This window comes from Equus quagga, chromosome 11 (genome assembly GCF_021613505.1).
Source record: "Equus quagga isolate Etosha38 chromosome 11, UCLA_HA_Equagga_1.0, whole genome shotgun sequence".
Lineage (NCBI taxonomy): Eukaryota > Metazoa > Chordata > Mammalia > Perissodactyla > Equidae > Equus > Equus quagga.
The window spans coordinates 12,984,987-13,012,691 of NC_060277.1; the positions used below are offsets into that span (position 1 = coordinate 12,984,987).

Genomic DNA, 27,705 nt, shown 5'->3' on the forward strand with positions numbered 1-27,705 from the left:
ATGTGAAATGATGAAAGCATAAACCAGAATGTAACAAAATTAGATAACTGTAAAGGGAAGAAGAGAACAGTATAGCAAGGAAGTAGCATGGAAACAAAATTTTTCTTAATGTGCGCTCTTATATAGTTTTGCCTTAGGGACCTTGTAAATGCTTTTTGTAATTAAAAAATCAAAACAGGAAAATAAAAATAAGCACTAAAATTTGAAAACATACTAAAACAAGTGGACCTAATTCTATATCATGTTACTGGCATAATCAGAGAAAATAATTACTTCAAATGATTAAAACACACACTTCTGACTCTCTGTCCTTAGTGTGGTATAAGTTGAAGGATGAAAAGAAAGAAAAGGAGATCTAAAATTCCATTCAGTGTTTTTATTTTTAACGGTAGTATTGTTATTGATATTGTAGAAAAAAGGATATAATTAAATTGATATCATTAAGAATTAATATTTTCAACAGAAAAGAGATGTGAGAATAATAGCAAAGAAGTAGAGAGAAAACTCTGTATTCTGAGATTTTATTTGGAAATATCAGTGAAACACATGGCATTTTGGAATTTCATATTTCTTTTCTATTCAAAAGGTTTAGAAACAATAATAATCCAATGCAATGAGCATCCCTGTTGACCAAATTTTAGTCTCAAGATGCCATTTCCCAATAAAAGGAACCAGGTTTCCTTCAAGAAGTAGCTGATTATAGACTTGGCTCAGGAAAGATACAAAATTTACTTTGGATGTTTTTATGCCAAGCAAGAAGTTATCAAACAAATCACTGTGGAATAGACATGTATATTGAAGTGTTTATGGATCTGGAAGTAAGAATTTAAGTATCTAGCATATGCTTTAATATATTTAGCAAACTAGAAAAAAGAAAAGATAAATGTTGGGGAAGGAGAAAGATAACTAAGATTGGCAAAATGTTGATAATTATTGAAGCTAGGTGTGGTGGATTTGTATTATGTCACCCTAGCTAAGATGGAACTGTGTTTTCCAGAATCCTCTCCCCTGCACAGTTCTGAGCCCGAGGAATCATTGTGTGCAGGATTTGGAAGGCGGAAGGCAGGCAGGACTGTGAAGGTCATTGTAGGGAACCAGGCGCAGTTGTGCATGCATGCTGTCACTGAGCCCTTGGCTCACCTTGTTGGCGTGGGGCAGCAGCTGTTCCTGCAATAGCAACTCCAGCTCCTGCCACATCCTCCTTTGGCTTCTAGCACCCCTGGCCTGGGTGACTATTTACTTCTATGATGCAGGGCAACAGCTTCTCTTTGAAGAGGAAGTTTTGGAGGTCATTAGCCTGAAGCAGTTTTCAGTTTGTTGCCATGAATTTCAGCCCTTCCCTCACAGGCTCCAGATTTTCTTGTTTCTTGATCTCTCTACTTTATGTTCATTTTTTCTTCCCAAGTACCTCTTCTTCAGCCTTCAGGCCCCAACACCACAAGTATAATTTAAAATCTCTCGTAGTTAGGTTAATATTAGAAGTATCATGGGAATTACATGAATCCAACTTTTCCTTTCATCATATTCTGAGGAGTGTTCATTGAGGGTAAGTGGAACAGATTCCAGGGAATTTCAACCTCTAAATATGGTCTCTGTGTTAAAAATCTAGTTGAAGGAAAATCTATTGTGATACTTGGTTTGAAGTTAAATCATTTATGCAATTCAGTCAGGTGATTATATACAACTTTTTAAATGTCCTACATTTAAAATATAGTGTCTTTTATTGAGTCAGGCAGTATCATGGTACTCACTCATTTATCAAATAAGACATTTAAATATTTCAAAATGAGGTTTCATCATGCTCTTTTCTTTATAGGAATGTCTGAAAGATACTCTATAAAAGCATCTCACAAATTACTTTATAATCTAATTACCTGGTCTGAAATGAACAGATCTAATATTTACGTTTCTTGCTAAATCACAAAGTGTTACTTAAATAAATACAAAAAATTATTTTAGCTTACATATTCAATTTCAAAGAAATTTTACAACATAGCTTGAATTCCACATTTTCATCCATACAAGAATCCTTGAAATAATATCATGTACAGTAAACAAGGTTATCCAATGCAAAGCATATAGTACAGCAGTTGAGTTTAATTTTTATTGGCCTTCATCTCCACATTTTATTATTATTCTTATCATTGCTCCTCTCAAATCCCTATAGTTAGCCAGGTCTGCTCCAATCAACCCTTTAGTCTAATCACTTTAAAAAGCTGCTATATTAGGATTTAAAGAGGATATTAAGAAGTGAGCTTCTCCTAAATATTTCTTGGGTAGAAAAGCTATTTTTAAGAAAGCTATTTTAGAGCCATAAATTATCACTGTTCTGGTTACAATAAAGGTGACTAGTCAGATACAAAATTATCCAGTGTTGTCTCTGGAACTGAAACAACCTTAAAAAAATATAGTTATCCTCCATGAGTTTTTCAAGAGAAAATAACGAGAAAATACATAATCCCAGTTAGTGCACTTTTTACAAAATTTTATTTGCAGGGTGTAAATACACCTTAGGAACTAAATATAAACCAATAAAGGTGTTGCATCAGACATTTCTTGAATTCTTGACTTTCTTGGATGTGTTACTTCCTATGTCACTAGCGTTGGCCTTAGATTCAACTTGAAATGAAATAGAATAAGAAAACAATAAATTCATGGAAGAACAAAGGCATTTGGGGCTGGCCCACTGGCACAGTGGTTGGGTTCACACTTCCCGCTCTGATGGCCCGGGGTTCACCAGTTTGGATCCTGGATGTGGAGCTACGCACTGCTTGTCAAGCCATGTTGTAGCAGGTGTCCCACATATAAAGTAGAGGAAGATGGGCACAGATCTCAGCTCAGGACCAGTTTTCCTCAGCAAAAAAGAGGAAGATTAGCAGCAGATGTTAGCTCAGGGCTAATCTTCCTCAAAAACAAAAAAGGCATTTGACTATAAGAGGTTGGATGCTGCTCCATTGTGATGATAAAACTTAAAGATGGCAGTCTGACATCATCGAATTCAACAAACTAGGCTCCAGGCAAATGGTCTAATCTCTGAGAAATTGTTTAGAAGTTACTTCAGACTGGACCTAAAAACCTTTAATGTACAACATCTTGAGTGGAAAATCATTTTGATGAAAATGGTCAATTTCATAGTGAACGTAAAAACGCATACTTTGTTTCTTCTTAAATATCTTGTGCCTTCTATTGTTAGTGCTGGAAACTCCAGGGTCCAAAGACTGAAAGGGCTATTAAATTCACTTTGAGTTTGGGGCTGGTCCCGCGGCTGAGTGGTTAAGTTCATGCACTCTGCTTGGCGGCCCAGGGTTTCGCTGGTTCAGATCCTAGGTGCGGACATGGCACCACTCATCAAGCCATGCTGAGGCTGCGTCCCACATAGCACAACCAGAGGTGCTCACAACTAGAATATACAACTATATATTGGGGAGTTTTGGGGGGGAGAAGAAAAGGAAAACAAAAAGAAGAAGATTGCAACAGATGTTTGCTTAGGTGCCAATCTTTAAAAGAAATAAAAATTTAAAAAAATTCACTTTGAGTTTTTTTCTTTTCAAATGTGTTTTAGTTAAAAATAAATAAATGAAATCAACATTTTGATCTTATAGCCTTAGGAAATTGTTGACTATTGTAAATGATGCCAAACTTCAAGTCCAAACTGTTTAATAAGAATTTTCATTCTCTCAGCTACATTTCTGAGCATAAGAAACCTCTGCACACAGTGGAGACAACCATTGCTTTCTGCATATACTGACATAGCATTCAGATCTTTTTATCTTTTTCTCTTGTTTCTCTTACTTGTCTTTCCCTTCTTGCCATTCTGGGGGCTGGTGTGGGGTTAGTGAAATATATCTGAAGCTCTGTGTGATGTTGGTAAAGTTCTAGGGAATTCTGTTTACTCTGAAGACAAAGACTAAGTGATTTCACGTACTTCAAGAAAGAACTGTCATGTAACTCAGAACATATGAAATGATGCATAATTTGTTAATATTTTTATACACTTGATCAAAATTTCACCAACAGAGGCAAAAGTGTTCAAACACTTATCTGCAACAAGAGGGAGAGACTAGTCACTTAAAGTTATAATTTATTTAGGTCTAGAAAATTACCAGTATATATTTTGAAATAGCTATCTTCACATGGTGAAATAAGAAACAGACAGTATAGGGGAGAAAGAGAATTCCTCTGCCCTCTGGGTCCCTCTGGCTGGTCTAACAATTTAGCTGACATGAGACAGAACAACAGGGCAAAGTCAGACAAAGTTTAATAACACGTATATATGGGAGAACCCCAGGAAACTGAGTAACTCAGCTAGAACGGCCAAAGCCACTGCCTTAAATACCATCTTCAGCTAAAGACAGAGGAGGATGTTGGTTTCAAGCTTCAAAGAGGAAGAAGACAATTTACATGGAGATGGAAAAGCAAATGTTTGGTAGACAAAACTTTGATAAGAATTGGCTTAACAAGGACCCTCACAGTTTACCAATACCCAGAGTTATCTATGGTGATGGCCTGTCCTGGGGACAGGTCTTCTATCTTAAATTGTTTTAGGCCATCAGAGGGAAGGTCGTTTCTCTCAGAGTCTTTTTTTCTTAAAAATAATCAGTTCAAAGACACACATTTGAGATGGCCAATTCTGATCTCCCACAATAGCAAGCTCAGAAATGGCAGCACTGTATTAATTATATTATGCTTATGATATTGCACACAGTAAGTGCTAAATAATTGTCTTGAAAGAAGAATCTCTATTTTTTTTAGTCAACCTCATATTGAGTACTACTATGTGCAAGGTACACACATCAGCGTGCATACAAGTTGAATTTTTCCTAATTTAGGTAGCATTTATGACACTTTTAAAAGTCTTTACTTCAGTTTAGATACAAATATTTAGGAGTGAATATTTTCTGAGACATGAGGGGCAAACACTAGTTGTTACATGAGTCCTGATAAAAGCAGTGTTTGGATTTCACAGACCCCCTAGCAAGGTTGTGAGGACATTGTGATTAAGGGATCACAGGGTAATAATTATAACAGCTTGCATTTATGGAGCACTACCATATGTTTGAGTTAAATGATTCTGAAAATTGAATTAATAATTACTTATCCTTTACTAGATCCTTTGCCCTGCCTTAAGCACTTTACACCAAGAAGTTTATGTACAATGAGCTTGAATGAATGCCAATAGGTGCCATCTGGTACAGGCAGACACTCATGGGTAGAAGGATCACAAGATGCCTGGGACCGCTGCTCTCTTGCCATCCCATGGAGTGGCTCAGACAGATGCAGATGCGCAAATCTAGAGATCCCACTTCTTAGGTGCCCTTTCCTTTGGTAAGGAATGCATGAGGGCAGCCTTATAGTGGAAGGAAAATTCATTTGAGCATGGGTACCATGCTGTCAGAATTTAGGTGACAAATACCCAAGGGGATACTGGAAATGGCAGTTGCACAACGTTTGGAGACCTAGAGAGAAAGTGAGATCATATGCAGAGCCTGCTGCTGAGGGGAAGGAAGCCACTGGCTCCAGCTAGCAAACTGGAAGAGCCTCTGGGTCACTTAAGATTCAAAGGCAGTCTTGCTTGTTTCTCCACATTATTTATTAATTACCAGACACTGTACTATGTGATTTGAATGTGTTATCTCATGTAATACTCATAACAACCTTGTGAGGTCAGCATTATCACTCATGTCATTTTATAATTTAACAAACTAAAATGCAGAGAGCTTTGTTCTTTTTTTCCACTGTATAATAGTGTTTGCCAGAACTGGGTATATTATAAAGTGTAGTGTGAGAAGGGTGAATATAGACATAATAGGCATGAGGGGTTGAGGTCTTGATTTAGAAGAGTGACTTTGGAAAAGCAAAGGCTTCAATGAATTTTATAGACAGGGCAAAAGTTAATCTTCTCAACATCACACAGCTATTAGGTGGGGGAAGCATGAGGATCAGAATGAAGTGAGTGAAGCACTCACTTTCAAGGCAAAATTTAAGAAAACTCTAAAAACTCAGTAATCAAGATTAATATTTTAATGCAGTATTTAAAATTTCAAACTAAAGCAAAAATCTTTGATGAACAAAGTATCAAAATTTTAAATAAAGACAGGATCACTATTACTGAATCTTCCTTTTGTCTCTGGCTCCAGCATGGCTTGGCCTGGCACTAAGTAGGAGGCCTGAACTTGGATGCTCTCAGTCTGAGCTCAGAACCCATGCTTGTAAGCGTTGTTTGCTCATGTTTCTCAGGATGTGAAAGACAAAGAAGAGTCAACTATAACTTAAAGAATGTAAAACTGCTGGTCAAAGATAATGATGAAAACATGGACTCAGCTCTTTCAGAGGAAAGCAGAGAAAATGACTAATTTAATTTCCCCTGTATGTTCCCATTTAGAAACTTAAGTATCTGTAGAGTTTGGCTTCAAAGACAGAGGACAAATAAAAATTTTATTTAACTTTAAACTTTTCCTAGCCTCTCTTTTATCAGTGCCAAGAATCCAATTACTGATCATAAGGAGCCTAGAGCAGTTTCTTCTCCATCCAGTAGTATATTTTTCTGTAAGAAATATAAGATATAATTAAGAGTGACTTGAACACTGAGAAACATTCTTATCTCCTGTAACAGAAGCGCTGGAAGTAGGGTGATTATTCTGAGATTGGGTAATTCAGTGCCTCAACAAAGTCATCATAGACTCAAGTTCTTTCATTTTTCACTTTGCCTTCATCAGTGAGTCAGCTACTCTCCTCACAGTTCTAGGGCAGCTCCAGCAGCTCCAGGCTTTATGATCCCATGCAACAAACTCCTTGTTCCCCCTTTGAACGGCAAGAAAACCCCTCCCAGGATCTCTTATCCAAAATCTTACTCTAGAACCAATAGTGAATTCATGTTTTTGTTTGTTTGTTTGTTTTAAAGATTTTATTTTTCCTTTTCTCCCCAAAGCCCCCCAGTACATAGTTGTATATTCTTCGTTGTGGGTCCTTCTAGTTGTGGCATGTGGGATGATGCCTCAGCGTGGTTTGATGAGCAGTGCCATGTCCGCGCCCAGGATTCGACCCAACGAAATCCTGGGCCACCTGCAGCGGAGCGCGCAAACTTAACCACTCCACCACGGGGCCAGCCCCTTTGCTTGTTTGTTTTTTGATAGCAATATAGCATAGTAATTAAGAGTCATGCTCTGGAGGGTATAACATCTGGCTCTGTCAATTCCAAGCTATGTAACCTTAGACATCTTATTTAAATCCTCTGTGCCTCAGTTTTCTTATATTTAAAATAGAGATAAAATAGTATACCTACCTTATCTGGTTATTGAAAAGAAAAAGTGAGTTAATATACATAAAGTTCTTAGAATGGTATCTGGCAGGTAATATAGGCTCTGTAAGTGTTAGCTACTATTATTTTTATAATGATCCACACTGTAATGCATGTAATTTAACTCATGGAAAGATGAGAAGTAAGAAAGTATAGATAACCTGAGTGTCTCTTAAAATAGAAGACATCAATAAAAGGTTTAATTGCATTGTGTAATATTATTCCCGTTGATATGATTTGGATGTGATGTCTGAGAGAAGGAATAAGAACCTACTTGAGGACTACTATCTTAAGATATATCTATATCTATAGTTATGTCTATATCTATATATTTTTAAAGTTGTCCACATGGCTGAAAATCAGAAGCTGGTCTTAAGCCAGTAACATTGACTTCATGAAAATGGCCTGATTTGACTATTTTAGAAGCAGATAATATACTTGTCTGCAGAGCATATTTAGTGCATTTAAGCATAAGGATAATTAAACTGATATATATTTTGTTGGATTTTATCGTTAAGTTCTTCAGTGAACACTCAGAAAGAAGGGGAATGAGGAAATGGTCTCAATCTATTCAGATCATAAAAATCTCATTTGCAGTATTCTTCCATTAGATATAAAATTTACACTCATGCTAAAAATGCCTTTAATGGTGCCAGTACAATCCAGTTCCTTACATATAATTCTTTTAAAATTCTCAATTGGAATTATAAAATTCTATTTTGTTTCCTTTCTCTAAGGGTTAATCTCACTATTCAGACTAGCATTTCTCACTTGCATGAAACTCTACAGAATGCAGTAAAATAAGGTCCAAAGAGTAAAGTTACTGTCACTGAATTGTGGAGATGGGTTTCTCTGAGTCCAGCATTTTGTAACTTGCATTGTGAATTCCCTGAAATAGAACATAAAATTAAAGATTTCCCCAGAAATCTTCTCTTGTATCATTTTTGCCTCTCTATAAGAACTTACCCATCAGCGTAAAAATGGAATACTTTTACTCTTTAACAGTGTTAACAACAGAGAACCCACTATGATTTTAGTCCTCCTGCAACCATTGCCCAAGCTCTTATTTTACCGTAAAATGTACTTGCCGTCTCTACATTCTTCCCATTTGGTCTTAAATGCATTCCACTAAAAGTGCCCTTTGCAGATCACCAATGACATCCTCATCATTGACTCTAAAGGTCTATTCTCAGCCTTCATCTTACTTACATCAGCAACATTTGCCAGTTGATCACTCTTTGCTCCTCAAAACAATTTCTTCACTTGATATCTAGTACATTACACTCTTTTTTTCCCCTGCCTCTCAATCCCTCTCTTTCTGTCTCTCTCTCTCATCTCTCCTTCTCAGAAAGCACTGCTGATTCCTCTCCATCTCTCTGACTTATCTTCCCGTCTTCTAAATCTTGGAGTATCCCTGGGTCCACTCCCTTGGTGATCACACTCAGTGTCATGACCTTGAATACTGTCTATGCTCTATTGAACTCCCAACTTTCCGTCTTCAGATAAGACTTTTCTCTTGTATATTGTGTTGAGCTATACAAATGTCTACCTCTCCACATAGATGTCTAATATGCAACTCGAATTTGACAAGTCTAAAACTCCGCTACTTACATACTCCTCCACAAACTATGTTTCTCCCCAGTCCTCCCTATTTCTGTAAATGGAATTTCCATTGTTCTACTTTCTCACACAAAAAACCTTGAAGTTATCCTGCACCCTTCTCTTTCTCTCACATTCAACAGCCAAACCATAAGTCTATACTATAAATTCTACCTTTTAAATCCATTCAGAATCTGGCTACATCTCACCACACACAGTTACCACCCTGATAGAAACCACCATCATTTTCCTCCTGAATTATTTCATTTGGCTCCTTACAGATCTCCTAGTTTCCAGCTTGGCATTCTTTCAATCTTCGATATGGCAAATAAGGTTACATAAGTCAAATCACTTCATCTCTCTGCTCAAACTTTCCTGTTACTTCCTATCTCAATCAGAGTAAAAGCTTAACTTTGGAGTACTTAACCTTTAGGTAATAAAATATCTTGGTATAATCCTAGTTTCTTAAGATGTCAAAGGGAGAAGAATCTCTGAAAAGTTAAAATAGTTTTTAAAATTAAGGAAAACATAAATTAAAATTTAATTACAGATTGATGAAAAATCAGGTACAACTTATACTACATTTCTACATATATCACCTCTTCAATAAGATCTTAAAGGCTATCCTTACCCCTTCAGAGCTATTTTCATATAATTAGAATGAGAAGAACAATATTTTGGAAATCTCTAATACGTCTATTTGCTTGCATTTTTACCATTTAATCTCTCATTTCACAAAACAATTTGTATCTCCTGGGGTATAAAAAAGAGAAGGTTTATAGACTTCAATTTTCCCTAATTCTATCCATTGATGTTATTAGAAGTTCAAACACTTCTTATTTTCAGGTACTGGGACATCTAACAAGGATTAACCAGTTGAATATAGATGGAACTTGATGTGATCACTACCTTGAGAACTCCAGATTTTTCCTGATGTATCACAAATTATAATAAATGGATCTATCAGTCTTACTTTAGTCGTAACTACTCAAGTCAACTTGGAAGTTATTGTTTGTCTGAAAACTTATGGAGCCATCTTCTCCATGATGCTTGCCAGTACAATATGGGCCAAGAATGATGTCTTCTGTTTCTGACTGTCCATAATTTAGGGATTATATTGCAATTTAGACAACATAAAATTACGTTATTTTAATTCATTCCTAATTTTTCCCTGTGTTGAACTCTTACTTTGATTATAAACTTCTCCAGGGTGATTTTGTTGTTGGTAACCCCATAGTGTTTGGTACCAGAGGTACCCAATAAATTTGGGTTTTAGGTGAATACATGTGTATACTAAGACAAAATGGAGTTTCTATCTCTCAGCAAAAAATTGTAGCCAAAAGTTATTTAAATTCATGAAACTGACATATTCACTGTGTCAAAAGAACAAATCAGGAAAAACAACTTTTCTTAGCTTCTTTAGGAATGATTATAAAAATTTTCCTTTCTTTTTCATTACTTTTAGCAACCTCTATTTCCAAGATTGGCTCAGATCCTCTGAAACTTGTACATGATGCTGTGGAGGAAACCACGGACTGGGTTTATGGCTTCTTTTCTTTATTGTCTGACATCATCTCATCTGATGGTGATGAAGAAGATGATGATGGCGATGAGGACACTGATAAAGGTACTAAGAGCATAGGGACATATCTAACTGCTAGGACAAATACTAGATATGCATTATAGTAGTTTGCTTAAGTTTAAGCACAAATGAGCACTTGGGTCAGGGTAACCTCAAATGAATACACTTCTGAGTGCTAATAGCATGTCAGCAGGCTACCAAACTCAGTGAATTGGTCTCTATTTGGCTTTCATCTTATAGTTTATCTGCCATGATGGCCAAGATGTCAAAATTGAATGCTATCATTAGAGTAGCATTACAATAGGGAGGGTCTTTTTATGCACTACTACAAACCCACAATAGAAACTCACATTTATATGCTTCTTTGGGAAAAAATAGTAGCTATTTCTCAAGTTTATCCTTAGAAAGATTGAACTAATAACGGCAAACCTAAATATACATATGAATGTTTTACACACATAAGTCATAGTCATAGTTAAATAGTAGAAAGCAACCCTACTAAAATCATAATCAAAAGTAAATTTATTGAACCAAACGGAGGTGTAGAATGGAGAGACACATTCTAAATGTCACAACAATTATGCAACTAACCTATGTACACTCTCATACATATAAACAAATTAAAGGAAATAACAAACTCAAACCACACATAAACTAGTATTGAGTTCATGTGAAAAGAACAAAGCACTGTGATTCTGTCTTTTAGATGACATCTTTTAGGGTCAGCCTTAGACATCAGAAATTATGTGTTCAGCCTTGACTACCAGGAAAGTTCTTATTATTTTAGCCCTTTCTACGACTTTGTCTGAATTTGTATTCATTTGGTCCCAGTGACAGGTCAAGATGAACAATAGCAACTGAAATGAACATGATATAGGAACTATAATGTATAATTTGGATCACTGCCACAATTTTATTGAACTCATAAAAGTGAAACTATCTCAAATAAGTGTTCATAAACAAAGTTTATGCCTAAAAACTGGAATTTGGAAGCAAAGTAATATAAGGACTATTATTGTCAAAACGAATAGATGGTTTTTTGAAATGAGCAAAAGAAAATGGGAAAATAGAGCAGCAATATTATGCTATGCTAAAAGTTTTTGTAATTTACTGTTTTTGTCTTGATTTAGGAGAAATAGAGGAACCGCCCTCAAAAAAAAAAGGTTAGTTTTTCTGCCCTTGAAAAAAATTCCTTTTCTCTTATGGTAATGTTGGCTTTTAGCATGACTCAAATATATCTTACGTGAGTTGTAGCCTTTATTTTTAATGTAGAATTTTTTGTTTAATGATTAGATTAAGATTTATAGTTAGGAAAAGAAATACTCGATTCTTTCCAATGAAGCTGACCCTGCTATTTTTCAGTTGATTATTCAAGTGAAGCCTTCTTCAGTCGATCTGTGAATTCATCTACACACAGATCAATGTGAGTTGCAATTGCAGGAATGAGTGGTGAATGCTGTAGCATTGGAGATAGTCCAAGAAGATGACACTCACGATCTTTATTCTCACCATGGCCAGATTTACTGATTTTAAATTTTACTTCTTATTTTATTGTCAGTATTGTTTTTCACTTTTAGGTGATAACTGTGGCACAGGGTGGCTGAGATACTGTGGAGGATAATAATCTTGAAGGCGCAAGCATAGCCAGTCAGTATATATCATGCATCACCTTGAAGGACTAGAGTTAGCCGGGTGTGCTTGGATGTAGTCGAGAGGGATTCCTGCAGGAATAGCCAAGGTCTTCAGTGACTGAATCAGATGGTCACAAATCCACAAGATGAGAGCAATAAGGCTAGGAAAAAAGGGGTATAGCTTTGGGGCAAGATCCTCAGAGGGGCAGGGATTTTTACAGGAAGGAGTAGGAATTATGTCTGGAAGGAACAATCGGGAGCAAGGGGTACCATCCTGAGATAGATTTAGTGCGTGGGAGAGAAACAGCCCATGCTTGAGTCAGGCTTGATAAAATTGCAATGTTCTCGTTATTGCTGCACATGTTAGCAGGAGGCTCTTGGGAGTATCTACTCCAGGGGAGAACTCGCTGGCTTCTGTTGCTCTCTCCCCAGACCTACTGTGAATGCAAACAGTGGGATCTAAATTTGGAGCTTCAGTGTTTGAGCAGATGATGATCATCTCACTATCTAGGGTAAAATCCACTTAGTGTATGTTAATTTGGAAATATGAATTTGTAACTTGTCCAACAAAAGAGAACTAAACTAGTGAAACTCAACTGTGACAAAGCCATCCAGAATTGAAAGTGTTTATGAAGCTAATGAGGGGAGAAAAGATGGCTTTCCTGACTCACAAATCCAGACATACTTCAGCCATGAGATCCTGCTTTAGAGATTCTAGATTAGTTTGTAAACTTCTTGAGGTCAGAAAGAGTCTTTTTACAGCTGATTTCCAATGGATAGTGCCTAGAACATAGTCAAAGTTTAAGCTAATGAGTTAATAGTCATTATATAGAAATAACAGCTTATGTATATGTCTATTCCAATTGGAAATGGAAGAAGGAAAAACAAATAACGTTTTTTTACTTATACTTATAAACTGGATTCTACAAGAATATTATAAGATCATATTCTCCATAAATCAATACATAGCATTTAATGAGGAATCTGTTCTTTCCTTTTGATTTGAATCTCCCCATGGGATTATTTTAAAATTGTTTTGTGTAATGATTAGCATAAATTGCAAATCCACACAAAGCTGTTTAATTATTTCTTAAATTATTGCCTTGGCTCATCAAATCAGCAGAAAAACTATTAAGTAGTTGTTTAGGATACTTTTTAAAAAATGTCAGTTAAAACAGGCTAAGGGATGTATGTGTGAAAAACCACCAATATCTTGCAGGACTACTAGGAAGCGAATTGACTGAAAACCACCTGAATATATTTTCTTAATAATATTATTCACAAAGTTACAAGAGAAAATGGACATTTAAGGAACGATTTTATACACTGCACCTTCGATACAGAAGTATGTAATAATAAACATAAATTGAAGTAGACTGAAGGAAATATGTTTCATTACAATGATTATTATTTTTTATTTTTAAGCTTTCCTTTGGTAGAGTCATAGAGGCAATGACAGTTTTAAAGCAATATGTAACATATTACAAAACACTTCAAATCCATATTCTCATTTAAAAGCATATTTTTAATATTATTAGGAAAGAGAAGATATGAGTTTATCCATATCTTATGATGAATTATTTCATACATTTCCATATTTAAAATTGGAGCTTAAGAATTACTTTTTTCTGTAATCTAGAATGATGATAGTCTCTTAAAACATTTGATTTTCATTCATCTAACTGACTCTTTATTAATCTCTTCATTAAAACTCTTTCCCATTCAGATATATTCAATAATATTTAGTCATTTTATATCACCTAAATTACCAGGCAGTGGCACGTTTCAACAGCTCTGTGTCTATATAAAGCATTTTATTTAAATGCACTTAAAATTTCCATTTCGTTTGTCCAGTTATTGCTATTTTTACCAAAATAAAATTTCAACCACCTTGTTGTTCATGGCTGGAGTCTGCAGTTCTAATCTGATGTGGAATAATGGTCCAGTCAAATAATCTTAGGGTTGTAGGATTGATTATTAAAGAGATTATTAACATGAAGGAAAGTTTTGAATCTACTATTCTGTGATGTATTTTTTATATATACATATAGCTTTAAGGTATTAGGTGTAGCACGTAGTGTCTTTATATTCTTTATTCATATTTATTTTTCAGCCTGTCAAAACTTTAGAATATTAAATTCTATTAGCTAACACTCCATGATGAGGGTCCAAGGCACTGAATCATGATAAAATATTAGATTTTTGATATATATTTTCTTAAAACTTATGACTATCAAAACCAAATACCAGCGTAAATCACATTTCCCGGAACAATTACTTGCTGTGTATGAGGGGTGTGGTTTGCTTATCTGGAACTGTTCTATTTGGATGGCATTCTTCGCCTGAGGGTACACATCATGGCTGTGTTAACACCTCACTTTCTAAGGGGTACACAAGTGCAGATAGCTTTAAAGAAATCAAATTACATTTGCATGCTTTCCTAAAATTGATCTGCCTGAGAACATATCCAAGTTTATAACAGTACTACTTCTACTTTACAAGATAAAGAAATACACTTGACCCATCCCTAAACTGCTAGAATACCAACCAAAAGACCAATAGGCCTTGCTGCCTGTCCTGCGAGCGTCTGCTGTGCAGGTGTGTATATGGTGATGGGATGTTCTTTGTTCTGAAGTCAGAGAGATGGTGGAGTGGGGTGATTGGAGTAATGACAAGTTTCATTCAATGACTTTGCATTTTATTTACCTGATTCATGTAAAACAGGGCATTGCTTTTGAGAGAGAGATCCATGAGAGCAAAGCAAAAATAGTATCAATAGGAAATACGGAGAGCTAAAAATGGCTTTTAAAAATTTAAATGTAAGCCATTCTTTTCAGTTATCCTCAATACTTGTTCCTAGGAAGTGTCACTGGCTTGAAAGAAAGCGCCTTGAAACAACCAAACAGTGTAGGTTAGTGACACTGATTCTTTTAAATATAACTGGAATATTTTCTGAGAAAACCAAACTTTTAAAGATGCATTGAATAAACCCATGGATGCCACATTTCTATGATTCCTTTCAGATTGTGTACTGTTCAAAAAGGAATTTAAAACCTACTTTATGTAATTATACTATGAAATATTTAACCTAATTGTAGTCAAACCTCATTTCATCTAATATAAAATGTTTACTATTTTATACCTCCTATTGATAAAAAATTAAATTATATACTATTTGCAGAATCAATGCACTATATATATGAATGTGTGTATATACATATATGTGATACAATATATCTCATTTATTAATTACGTTATTTATATTATGTATATTTTCTACCTCCTATCAATAAAAAAATACAACTATATGCCAGCTGCTGGTTCTATATGTATATTTAATATTTAAATGTATATATTTAATATATTTCTGTTGCACTTAATACATTTAAAAATTTTATCATGATAGCTAACAAAATTATTAGACTTATTAGTTTTATATTTGGAATTTATTTATTTATTACCCAAAGTAAAACATCAGAATTTGATATCCCCCTCACACCTATATTGCAGGAATTTAAAACTTTTTACATACTCCTAGTTTCATAAACAACTTAAAATTTTACCTATATATTAGATAGTATTAGAATAAATAAAATAATGTGCAATAAAATATTGCTCTGTCTTCTCTTTATAACATTTAAAAAATAAATTTATTTTAAATCCACATCATTTTAATCTTTTTATCTACTTTTAATAACATATTTTTTAAACATGTTGCAGAATTTATTTTTTCTTAATAATTTCCACAATGCTTTATATTTTTTTGGCAGAAAATAAATTTGATTTGAGTAAGCAGTTTGAAAACAAAGGCTGGTTTTGCCCATTTTCTAATGGGGCAAACATTTTCCATAAATGAAGTGAGCAGCTGCTCCAAGGTTTAGGTGAAATATACCTAAAAGAAAAAACACATTTAAAGTCATGCAAAAAAATATCATTTTACCCAGAGTCATTAGAATTTACAATAGTTTGAGAGTAGTAGAAATGTCTAGAAGTCATTTGGGAAGTTTGATAAAGCCATTTTGCTTCCAAGAAATTCAGAAAGTGAATGACCCTCAGGATACAGTAACAAATCTTTTGCAAATCGTTCATTTTTAAAATCTTCATTTCCAATGAAATTGAAGGTGGCATTAATCAACTACTTATCAGAGAGATTGTTGAAAATAAATTTCTTGTTGATTCCCTATATCATTTTAACATTACTTGGAAGTAGATAAAAAAAATTGAATAACATCACCATAATAAATTGTCATCTGTGTGTGTGTAGATCGACATACATGCATATACTGATGTATGTATGCATATATGTTCATAAGGCTTCTCAACTTTTGTATCTTTAAAAGGAAACAATAGGATTAGATTTGTTGCTAAATTCTATCTAATTCCAGTTGTGAATCACATTTATCCACAGATACGAGAACTTTTTAAAGCTCTATGCGTCTCATAAAGAGATGCTTTTCTAATAAAATTTTATTTTTCAGATTTAAAAACTATGTACGAAAATTTATAAGACATTAACCTTTAGGTTCTTATGACTACAGGATATGAAATAAATTTTAAATTCAATATATACATATTTTTTTCTAGAAAAGCATGATGGTGTGATCAAGAAAAACAATTTCCAAGGATAAAAATATATTACTCCTGAATAAAATTTTGTGAGAGAAGTGGAATGAAAATAGCTTGTTGGTATATATTTTAAATTGATAGTGAAGAATCTCAAAATATTACAGTATTTAGACTCCATCCACCTGATATTATAAAGGGATGTAACAATTTTTACTTTTTTTTTCTGGTGAGGAAGATTGGCCCTGAACTAGCATCTGTTGCCAACCTTCCTATTTTTGCTTGTGGATGATTGTCCCTGAGCTAACATCTGTGCTAATCTTCCTCTATTTTGTACGTGGGACGCTGCCACAGCATGGCTTGATGAGTGGTGTGTAGGTCCGTGCCTGGGATCCCAACTGGCTAACCCTGGGCCACCGAAGTGGAGCATGTGAACTTAGCCACTACACCACCAGGCTGGCCCTGCAATTCTACTTTTAAATGTCAAAATTTACAATAATCTGAAAATTATTTGTGACTTTTTAACTTATGATGAACAATTTTAGATGTTATCTTCAAAATATGGAAAGATACACAGAGTTTTCCAAAATATTCTATGGGAATGTCAAAGAAAAAAAATGGAAGTCACTGTAATAGAAAATGAAGATTTCTTTTGCTAGATAACCCTAGGATTCTGAGTGAGAATAAAGCATGGAGGTCCAAGATTCCACCATGGTCAACAATGTGTATCCTTAGATGATCACTATTTTTGAACACTGACATATTTTGTCCCTTCAAGAAATTTATTTTTTGATAAATCTTTTTCAATTGCTTTCTATGTGCCAAGCAATGCACTAGGTGGAGAAGAACACGTAAGTCTTTGCTTACGTTCCCAAAGGCTGATAATGTAAGTTTGGTAAATATGGTAAAAATTAAATTACTGTAATGGAGCTTTTATGTGTTATTGCTAATAAAGTTAATTATTCCTTGCTAGTATCAGGATCAATGTAACATGGTATTCTATAGCCAAAGTAATTGTAAATGAGTAAAAGATCACCTTATTTAGGATAATGTAGTGAAAAGACCATAATGAAGATGAAATGAGATAAAATAGTTCGGGCATTGCACATTCGATAATGATGAGGGTAAGTCTTTATATGAGGTGATGATATGCAAACTGAACTGAAAGAAGATGAAAATATGAATAACAGTAATGACACTGCAAATAAGTAAACTATTTTTTAGACAAAATTATTTTTAATTCTCTTAATTATTCATAAATACTCCAAGTCGAAGTTAAAACCAGGCTCATCAACCCAAACAGGCAGAGAGAGAGAGAGAGAGAGAGAAAAAGAGAGAGAAAATCCAGTATTCTTCAAACAAAGTTAAAAATATGTCTATTCAGCATAAGCATCTTAATTTTTTTCTATTTCTTTTTCAAGAATAAGGTACTGGTTTCTCACAAAGCTAATATGATTTTGCTTTTATGTTTCTGTATTAATATTTATGTGATGCTGACTTTTCAGAATAGGTAAACATTCACAGAAAGTGTAATTCTTTAGTGAATATATAGCTTTTTAATATTTTTATGCTAACATTTCCCATAATGGATATACTTATCTCCTTTTTACAGTTTATCCTTATTTAATCCTCAGTCTATAATGTCTGTCTATAAGAATAATCATTACAGCATTTATGTCCTTTGAAGTATGTAATTTTAGCAGACAATAATAGTCTCCTAACAAGAAATTGCATTTTATAATGTCGTTTCCTGACACCTAGCTTTAAAGTCAAGAAAGAGTAGTTTCAGTCGTTCAGTGCTATGCATACTCAGTTTTTTGGGAAGGAAAAACTGGTCTCCAGTTTTAGGGACATGGTGGCCTTATGTGCTAAATCATCTCTTGCCTTAGAGGAAAGAACCAGAAGCCCCTCTGCATTATGTTGAATTTTCTCGCTTCCTAACTACTTGCTCTTCGGAATAAGGAACTGTCCTTAAGTTTGAACAGCACCCAAAACCGAAGGCTGATGTTCTGTGAGATTGTACCTGAGGAACGCCAACAGCGGAGGAGAGTCTTCTCTACTTAGAGCAAAACAAATTACATTCTCCTTATAGTCGCATTTTTAAATTGCCCTCAAGACTCTCGGGTCAAAAGGAACCCAGTAAATTTTAGCTCAGTTCTTTCATTGTATATTTTTCTCACTTTATTGAAATCCACCACAGCTCTTTGCAGTCAGGGTGAGAATGAGGAAGAGCCAGGAAATTCGAGCATCATAAATATTCAGGACTTTAGGATTAGGCCATTCAGAAGGTTGTATCATGTCATCGGGAGTAAGATAGATGGACAAGTTTCCGTGCCAGAGATTTCATTGCATCCATCTTTGCTGGCGGCTTCAGGGGCTCACACCAGGCTGAACATTAAGTGTCTGCAAAATATGGTGAGTGAGGAAAGGAGGGAGAATGGAACGGTGACTAAACTTGTTAAAATTCATAGCCTCAGAATATTGGTTACTAGGTAGGCCCTAGTAACATTGTTAAGCAGATACATTTATCTTTGGACCTCTCTTCTAAATAAGTCTAGATCAAAACCCAACTCCCTTACTGCACTGCTGTCTATTGCCCTTGGGATGCACAGGGAACTCAGTGCTTTATCTTCTGCCTGTCTTTCCCAATATTGACCAGACATATGACGACAGGGGGCAAAGCCCAAAGAGGACAGACTGTGGGCTTGGAGGTGGACTCAGAATGAAAAAAGCTGAGGAGGCTGGGGTAAAGGCCGATCTGGTGAGTGATCCAGAGATTCACTTCTCCAAATAGTTGCAGCTATAGTGGACGCTCCTTCCATGCGGTCAGGCACCTTTAGTTTCTTGTGCTGCCCTGGAGAGCTCGTCTCCATCAAGGCAAGCAAGCTAGAACCACGGTCACTGAAATAATAGCGGGTAAACCCAGCGCCGGAAGGAACAGGCCAAAGAAAGCAAGAGATCAGATTTTGGTGCCAGCATCCTGCGGAATAAAAAGGCTCTCTGAGAAGATTCAACTCAGGCCCAACTGTTTTAAGCAGTTTTTGTTGGGGCAAGAATAATCTCAACGTCACTACATTTCTACCTGTAAGTAAGATTGGATAAGGAATTGAGAAGCGTATGAGTGGGAAGTTGTTAGGTCTAATGTATTCCAGACTCTTTTTCTTTCCAGCTCTATACATTTCCTTTCTCAAAATCATGAGAAACTAAGGTGCTGGTTGGGTACAGATGGCCTAATTATTACAGATAATGAAATCTGTAATAATTTCATTTAGAAAAGTTTGTTGAAGAATAAAACAAGTCAAAAAAAAAAAAGCAAAACAGAAAACTTACCAGTAGTTCTCAACTTTGTGCATCAGATTCAAACAATGGCTTAGAATTGTTTTGTTGACAAGAGACCAAAATCTATTTCACACTGGCTTAATGAAAAAGATACTTTATTGGTTCAAGTGATTGAAAGATCCAAGAGTAGAGCTGGCTTCAGCGATGACTTGATACAGGTTTTTATATACTGTAGTCATGTGTGACTTAACAAGAATCATTTTGAGAAATGCATCTTTAGGCGATTTTGTAGTTGTGAACATCATAGAGTGGACTTACACAAACCTAGACCATACAGCCTACTACATGCCTAGACTATATGGTACTAATCTTGGGGGACCACTGTTGTATATGTGGTCTGTTGTTGACCAAAACATCCTTATGCAATGCATGACTATAATGATATTAGTAAATCCTCTCTCTTTGCTCCTGACCCTGCTTTCCTTTGTCTGCTTCGTTTGCTTATTTCTCAGGCAGGCTGTCATCTCCTATTGGTAATTATAATCATCAGAAGCTTGAGGCCTAAATTATTTTACTTTAGCAACTCAGGAGAGGAGCCTGTGCTCTTTCCCAAGAATTTCAGCAAAAACCTTGTAATTGACTCTCGTTGATCTGTATTGAGTAACATACCCTTCTTAGAACAAATCCGTTGGCCAGGCTCATGCAACATACACTTTGTCAAGACCTAGGAAATAGACCCAGCCTTGGAACTACAGAGTGAGGTCAGCATCATCTGAACTATTTGTATTGAGTTTGGAAAAGGATTGGTTCCTTAAACTAAGAAAGGGATGCTGTTACAATAATGATTTCTAGCAGGAAAGCTTCAGATGTCTTTTTAAATTGGAATCCCAGATCACTTCCCACTTCAGATTTACTAAATCAGAATCTCCAGAGGTTGAGCCTTAAGCAGTTATATTTTTTAAATCTCTGCAATGTACTTCTAACTCACAACCAGGGTAAGAACCATTGCAACTCAAATGATTAATTCTAAAAGTAAGTGATTTTATGTGTTGTGACACCAGTAAAGGATAGAGTTGAGGCTAAGTGGATAACTGCATGCTTTGTTTACACATAGCGACTGCTCTTCAATATAAATTTGCTGTTAAGAAAATACCAGACTATGAATGATAAAATGCAAACTAAGTTAATATCACTGTTACACTGACCTAGGCCATTGGAATAACTATTGACAGCTGATGCTCATCAGCAGAACACACCAAAGTTTTGAACATGACTGAGATAGACTCAAATGAACGTGAGGAGGAGATATTTGTGTTGGGTCCCCTTCTTCTCTTAACCAACCTCCTTTGGTTAAGTCATGTAACCTCAGTGGCTCTCAGTTTTCACATCCATAAAACAAAGATGCTTGATTTACTGATGTCCAGGTCCTTTCCAGCTATATTTTGTGATTCTATGATTGAATCTTGATGTCATATATTAATAATTTTACCAAGAATTTCATTGGGACTAGAGTTTGCAACTCAAAGTATGCACCATGCAACAGCAACATTAACATCATCTGGGAGTGATTTAGAAATGCAGAACCCAGCTCCCTCTGGATCAAATGAATCAGAATCTGCATTTTAAGAAGAACCCCAGGTGATTCATATGCACATTGAAATTTTGAGACACATCGGTCTAGACAGTAGTTCCTACTTCAGACTGTGCTTCTGAAACCACCTGAGAGCTTGCCTAAATTAGAGATCTCTAAAAGGTTCCTCACCATGAGAGACTAATTGATTAAGTTTGGGCTGCAGCTCAGGAATAGATTTTAAAGTCTCCCCAGATGATTCTGATGTATAGCCACATCGATCTTGTCTAGTATATCATCAAATATGAAACACATCCTAACACAGCCAAAACCTCATCCAAATCTGTAAACTCCACCTATGATTATCTTATAAAAGATATTTGTAATCATTTCCACCTCTGTCTGGTGTATGAACACATGGGAATATCATCTCATTTATAAATGGAGAAAATGAAATTTAAAGAGGAAAATGGATTAACCTGAGATTAGGGAGTTAATGGCAAAAAACGTGATTGGATAGATACCATCTTACTATATTTATTTTGGAATTTTCTGTAGGGGTCAGTAGTATGCAGTGTTGAGAAGAATATTTTTCTTGAAAAAGTTTAGCTTATTTTTATGAAATTTTACCAAGTAATCAAACCTAAGAAAATAAAGGTTCAAAACATTTTTATGTTTATGGGATTCAACATCCCTGAAGGAAACTGTCCTCAATATTTGCCCATCAATGTATCTGGAGTGTGTGGCCACCTCATCACAAACATCAGGTTCTTTGAGGGGGAGAATATTCCTCTTTATGCTCTTCGTGAATGATCAGTAGTGTACTTCCCTCAAAATTTTTCTTTAGCAATATAACAGAAAAATTGTCAGAAAATCATAGAAAAGACAATTACCTACATCATTTGGTGTGCTTATCTAAAATATTGAGAATTCAATAAAATATTTCCCCTTAGCATTCCTTAATTAACCACTAAATAGATAACTAGATTTGCTTGGCTATTTATCATAATTAAACTTTTGTGTCCTAGTCACAATTGACAAAATCTTACAAATAGAGATTCTATGTTCAAATGAATAAATAATTTGAATTTTTAATATTAAAATGAGAAAATTGAAAGAAGGCATTCTGTATTGTGTAGCGCTTGTGAGATATATAGAGAAAACACAATGACAAAAGGCAGTCTTTAAACGCCACAACCCTCATAATAATTTAATAAACTGGGTTGTCACCTAAAAGAATCACGATGGTTGCCTTGGTGACAGAGATTATCCTTTTAAATTGTTGAATCTCTCATTTTAAAATCTTGAAATGATAATATTTTTAATTTATTAACAGTGTGTCATATTGATAGAGAAAAATTGTGTGCTTTAAACTGGCCACATAAGTTTTAAACAAATTATAAACTGTCTATTCAATAAACTTTGTTATGATTGTAAGTAGAAAAAAACTATCACAAGCAAAATACATGCAATATAACAAAATAACTCAGGAAGACTTCACTACAAAATAAGCTCATTCTTAGAAATCATTTAGCACCATCTATTTTCACTAATTTTGGTCCCGTTGATTGCTCCTACTAGCGATCTCCCCATTTTTAGTACCCATGGCCTCTCTTCCCTGGTCACAAGTGAAAGCTGAGCTCAGAGAGTCTTGGCAAAATCTGTTGGCCCATGATTTCCATTGGCACCATGAGAGATTTAGAGCTTAGGGGAAAACACTTTGGTAGAATTAAACAGCCTAAACATGAAGAAGGAGAACCAAGCCAATGAAACAAATCTTCACTTCTAATTTGGAGAAGTTTTAAATATTTTGTCTACTAACAATTATATGTTCCTGTGGGACACGCAACACACACTATGAGACCCAGAAAATTTCCCATTACACCTAAAAGTTCCAATGCGGGCCACTGAGGGGGTCGCTAAAATCTATACTTATTCTCTCAGATGTCCAGCATAAATACATATAATAAATGCCATAATTTCATATTTCTACATATAAAATACCATAAATATATGAGAAAGTGATATTAGACAAAAGAATGTAGATCATCATCGAAATACCATAATCATCAATGGGAAATGCTAGAGAACTGTGATAGTACCTAACATGTAGGACAAACAGAATCGAAATTTTGGATTCCTTCTTTTAAGCTAGGTTAAGTAACATCTCCCATTTTTAAATCTTTCTCCCAATTTTTTCTGTTGAAAGAGACATGATATTTGATTGTCAACATTTTATTACAGGTATAATATATTCAATTCATATTATTTTTAATATAAAGATGGATGAATGTTTTGAAATAAGACAAAATATTTTAAAAAATACTCAATGTCCTTAATTTGATTATTATTTGGCTTTTCAGTGTCCCAGAAAAACAATATGAAAAACATCTATCTTTTGTACGAGTTTTTCAGTTTACAAATACCTTTCACATACATTATTTATTTCCACAAATAGTAAAATTCTGCACCTTTCCCCAGCATTTCTAATAGAAGGTAAAAAAATTTGAAATATGACATTTTACTTTCTCAAACTTTTCAACTCTAAAATTTCATTTTAAAATTTTCATTTTAGTACTTCAGTTGTTTGAGAGTCGTGTCATAAAGAACAGGTGAGATATAATCCGTTACTGCTATCTATATTGTGCAAGAGTTTATAACTTATAATCATGCCTAAACATTTATTTTTTATTGTTTAGAAAGACATTTTGGTGAGGAAGACTGGCCCTGAGCTAACCTCTGTTGCCAATCTTCCTTTATTTTTTATTCTCCCCAGAGCCCCAGTGCATAGTTGTACATCCTAGTCGTAGGTCACTGTAGCTCTTCCCTGTGGGATGCTGCCACAGCATGGCTTGAAGAGCGGTGCATAGGTCCGTGCCCAGGATCCGAACTGGTGAACCTCAGGCGGCTGAAGCAGAGTGCGAAAACTTAACCACTTGGCCGCAGGGCTGGCCCCAACATTTATTTTTTAATTTAGTATATATTTATCAAGTGGTTAGTATATGCTAACCATTGTGTTGGGCATGGAAAATTTAATGTAGAACAAGATAGACATGATTCTTGCTCTCATCAAGTTTAGAATTTAGTGAGAGATCGCTAATAACAGTGATGATAGTAGCCAATATTTACATGATGCTCATTCGATATCAGTTGCTCCTCTAAATCCTTTACTTTATAATATATTTTAATTCCTGCATAAATCTATGTGTTAGGTCTTATTATTAACTTCATTTTATAGATGTGGAAATAAAGTTCACACAGCTAGTAAGTATGGGAATCAGATTTGAATTGTGCAGATTGACTTTCGCATTAATTGTCTTGAACACTAAGGTGTATCTCAATACATGTCAGAGATGACAATATTTTTGTATAGATTTTTAATAGCTATTCTATGCCTAGATTTTCCTAACAAAATAAGTAGTGTTTTAATTATAGTATAATTCTATAGATTTATGCCATCTTTCATATGACAATTATTAAAATAATCATTTAATGATCACTGCAACCCCAAAATAAGGAAGAGTCTTACTAATTTTTATTTATTCTCAGCAACATCATAAATTATTATATCCGCTCCTCTTGTTTCTGAGCACTTCATCAGCCTGGTGCTGAGATTTGGGATCTCTTCAGCAACATTGAACTCTGACCTAATTATTCCTCGGGCATTGGACTTTAGAAAAACAGCCTAACTGAGGAAGATGTATTTCCTGTTATCTCTATTGAATTATAAAGCATGAAAGCCAGAGTTTAAATTCTTCGAGTTCCTTAAATGAAATAGATTTATAAATGCATTGAAAGTCCAGCTTGATGGTTTTCTGGTGACTTCAAATGATTTATTTTTAGAGTGGGAGATGAATAACAATAGGAAGCTGAAAGGAGACATCTACTCGTTTGTCCACTTCTCTTATTCACTAACACTTCCCCACAGGTTGTGAGAAAAGTGGTGGGAGAAAATCAGGAGTAGTGAAATAAATCAGAATGTACTTCCCACATTCTAGGGAAGTAACTTGCCTTCTTGTCAATCTTTGAGCTTCCCTATACCGTTATGCACACAGCAAACACCAGTGGAGAATAGGTTCATTCATACTAGGCAAGGTTATCAACGACTCAGTGGAACAAAGGGGCTCCCTTCACTGCCTCATGACACATTGAAATAATTGTCACTCTTTTTCCATGTTATTTTTCCCTTCTCCAACTGTCAAAATTCAAATGGAAACTTGTACCTTTAAGGACCTATGGGCAGCCTCACACCTGGATTGACATACTTTGACCTCTGTACCTTCTAAGCCACAGAACAATCTTTAAGATTTGCTGTTACCAAAATGGCTTCTGATTCTAACTTGCATCTGGGGCTGAGAGATATCATGTCTTCAGAAACATTGGACTCTAACCTTCCTGCAAAGAACATGTATTTGGAGCTAGATAGTGACTGCTTTGACCTTCTTCTTTGTCCCTTGTGTCCAGGATTGGCCCAAGTGTAAGTGAAGTGTTCTTAAAGAGTGCCACGGTGTTAAATACAATTTTATGCTTTTATACCTTGTTGTCGTGTTACACAAAGTGGAGGTATTCACCTATCTACGGAAATTATTAAATACTTAGAAGAGGGGCCGGCTCCGTGGCCGAGTGGTTAAGTTCGCGCGCTCCGCTGCAGCGGCCCAGGGTTCGGATCCTGGGCGCGGACATGGCACCGCTCGTCAGGCCACGTTGAGGCGGCGTCCCACATGCCACAACTGGAAGGACCTGCAACTAAGACATACACTGTGTACAGGGGGGGGGTTGGGGGAGATAAAGCAGAAAAACAAATACTTACAAGCTAGTATTAATATAATATAGGAAATTTTATTTTCTTTTTGAAGTTTGCTGAAAATCATAGGGCAATAAATTTCTACTTTACTGACTTGAATTTTTAAATTTAATTTTCCATTCTTATACAAATGGTTCTTAGCTGGCAAGAACAATCGCGAGTAAGAAATCAGATATAATTTGCTTATGAGAAAAATATCCTTCTGAAGTCTAAGTTGGTAGCATGTTGTTACTGAGTTGGACAGCAGCCTAAATGGTCATCATTTCCTGGCTAATGTGTAAGGAGATGGAACTGGCACACTGTGTAGAGGCTTCGTTGGATTCTTCAGACATCTGATAGCCGGAGACAGTGTCACTAGTGATGGAATCCAATCCCCAAAGAAAATGCAGTGTTGCAATAAAGCATGCAGAGAGACCTTTAATTTATCCTTATGTTTGAATCCTCAGACATAAATTTCTTTTGTCTTCTGTGAGAAAATAAATGTAGGTGTATGTATGCTTTTACAAGATTAGCTGTGCTTGTCCACACTTGCCTCTATAGAAATGCTAGTAGTTTTCAAATGATCATCAGTTAAAAAATCAGGTGATGATGTTCCTGCAAAAAAATGCTCATGTAAGTCATCATATTTCTGTTAATTGTGAGCTATAGAGATTTTAGTGTGTGCATATGTGTGTGTGTTTAATCCATAACTGCTACTTACAAAAAATCTGAGTAGACCTGCCCAGAGCAGTGGGGTTGTCTTAGTTTGTATAAGGCTGAAGTGCAGAATCAGGAAAACTAAAAATTGAGGCTTCACCCTTGAGATTGATCTGTGTTACAGAACTGGGTTTTGTCTACTCCATTTACTATAGAGTAAAAAGTAAATACTCTGAAATATATTGCCATTTTTTCAGTCTAATTCTCCTTTAGTTTCATTTAGTAAAACTTACGATGAAGTGGATCCAACATGCCAGAGCTTACCTTCCACTTTAAGGTTACCTTCCTTCCACGTATTTGGGAAATGGTGGAGGGAATGCCTTTCCTCCTGCCTTTTCCTGAGTGGTGTTCTTGATCCCAATCTTTTTGAGATTTGTCTTCTTTCATTTTATTTTTTTCCCTCCAGAGTGGACCCCTGCTCATTTCGGTTCTGGTTACAATCTAGAACTCATTCCGTTTTGATGGGATGCTGCTACAAACACAAGACATAGAGCTAAGGAGCGCAAGGACTGTCCAGTCCCACAAACCATCACTCTGTTCAAGCAAGCTACTTCCCCAAATTAAGTTAGGCTGGGAGGCTCTGACAGGATTACCCAGGCAAGGTGGACTTCTGCACCTAATTCTGCAGAAGATGCTAACTCAGCTCTGATGCTTTTGCATGAGTTCCAGAATCTCCCTCTTATT

General features: G+C 35.4%; 1 protein-coding gene across 1 annotated transcript in view; it reads left to right on the top strand.

Moving 5' to 3' along the window:
• TRDN (triadin) overlaps positions 1 to 27,705 on the top strand; it is a 390,616-nt gene that overhangs the window by 71,846 nt on the left and 291,065 nt on the right. The window contains exons 3-4 of the mRNA XM_046675186.1: positions 10,362 to 10,523; positions 11,609 to 11,641. Coding sequence (XP_046531142.1) covers positions 10,362 to 10,523; positions 11,609 to 11,641 — 195 coding nt within the window. The remainder of the gene's footprint in view (positions 1 to 10,361; positions 10,524 to 11,608; positions 11,642 to 27,705) is intronic.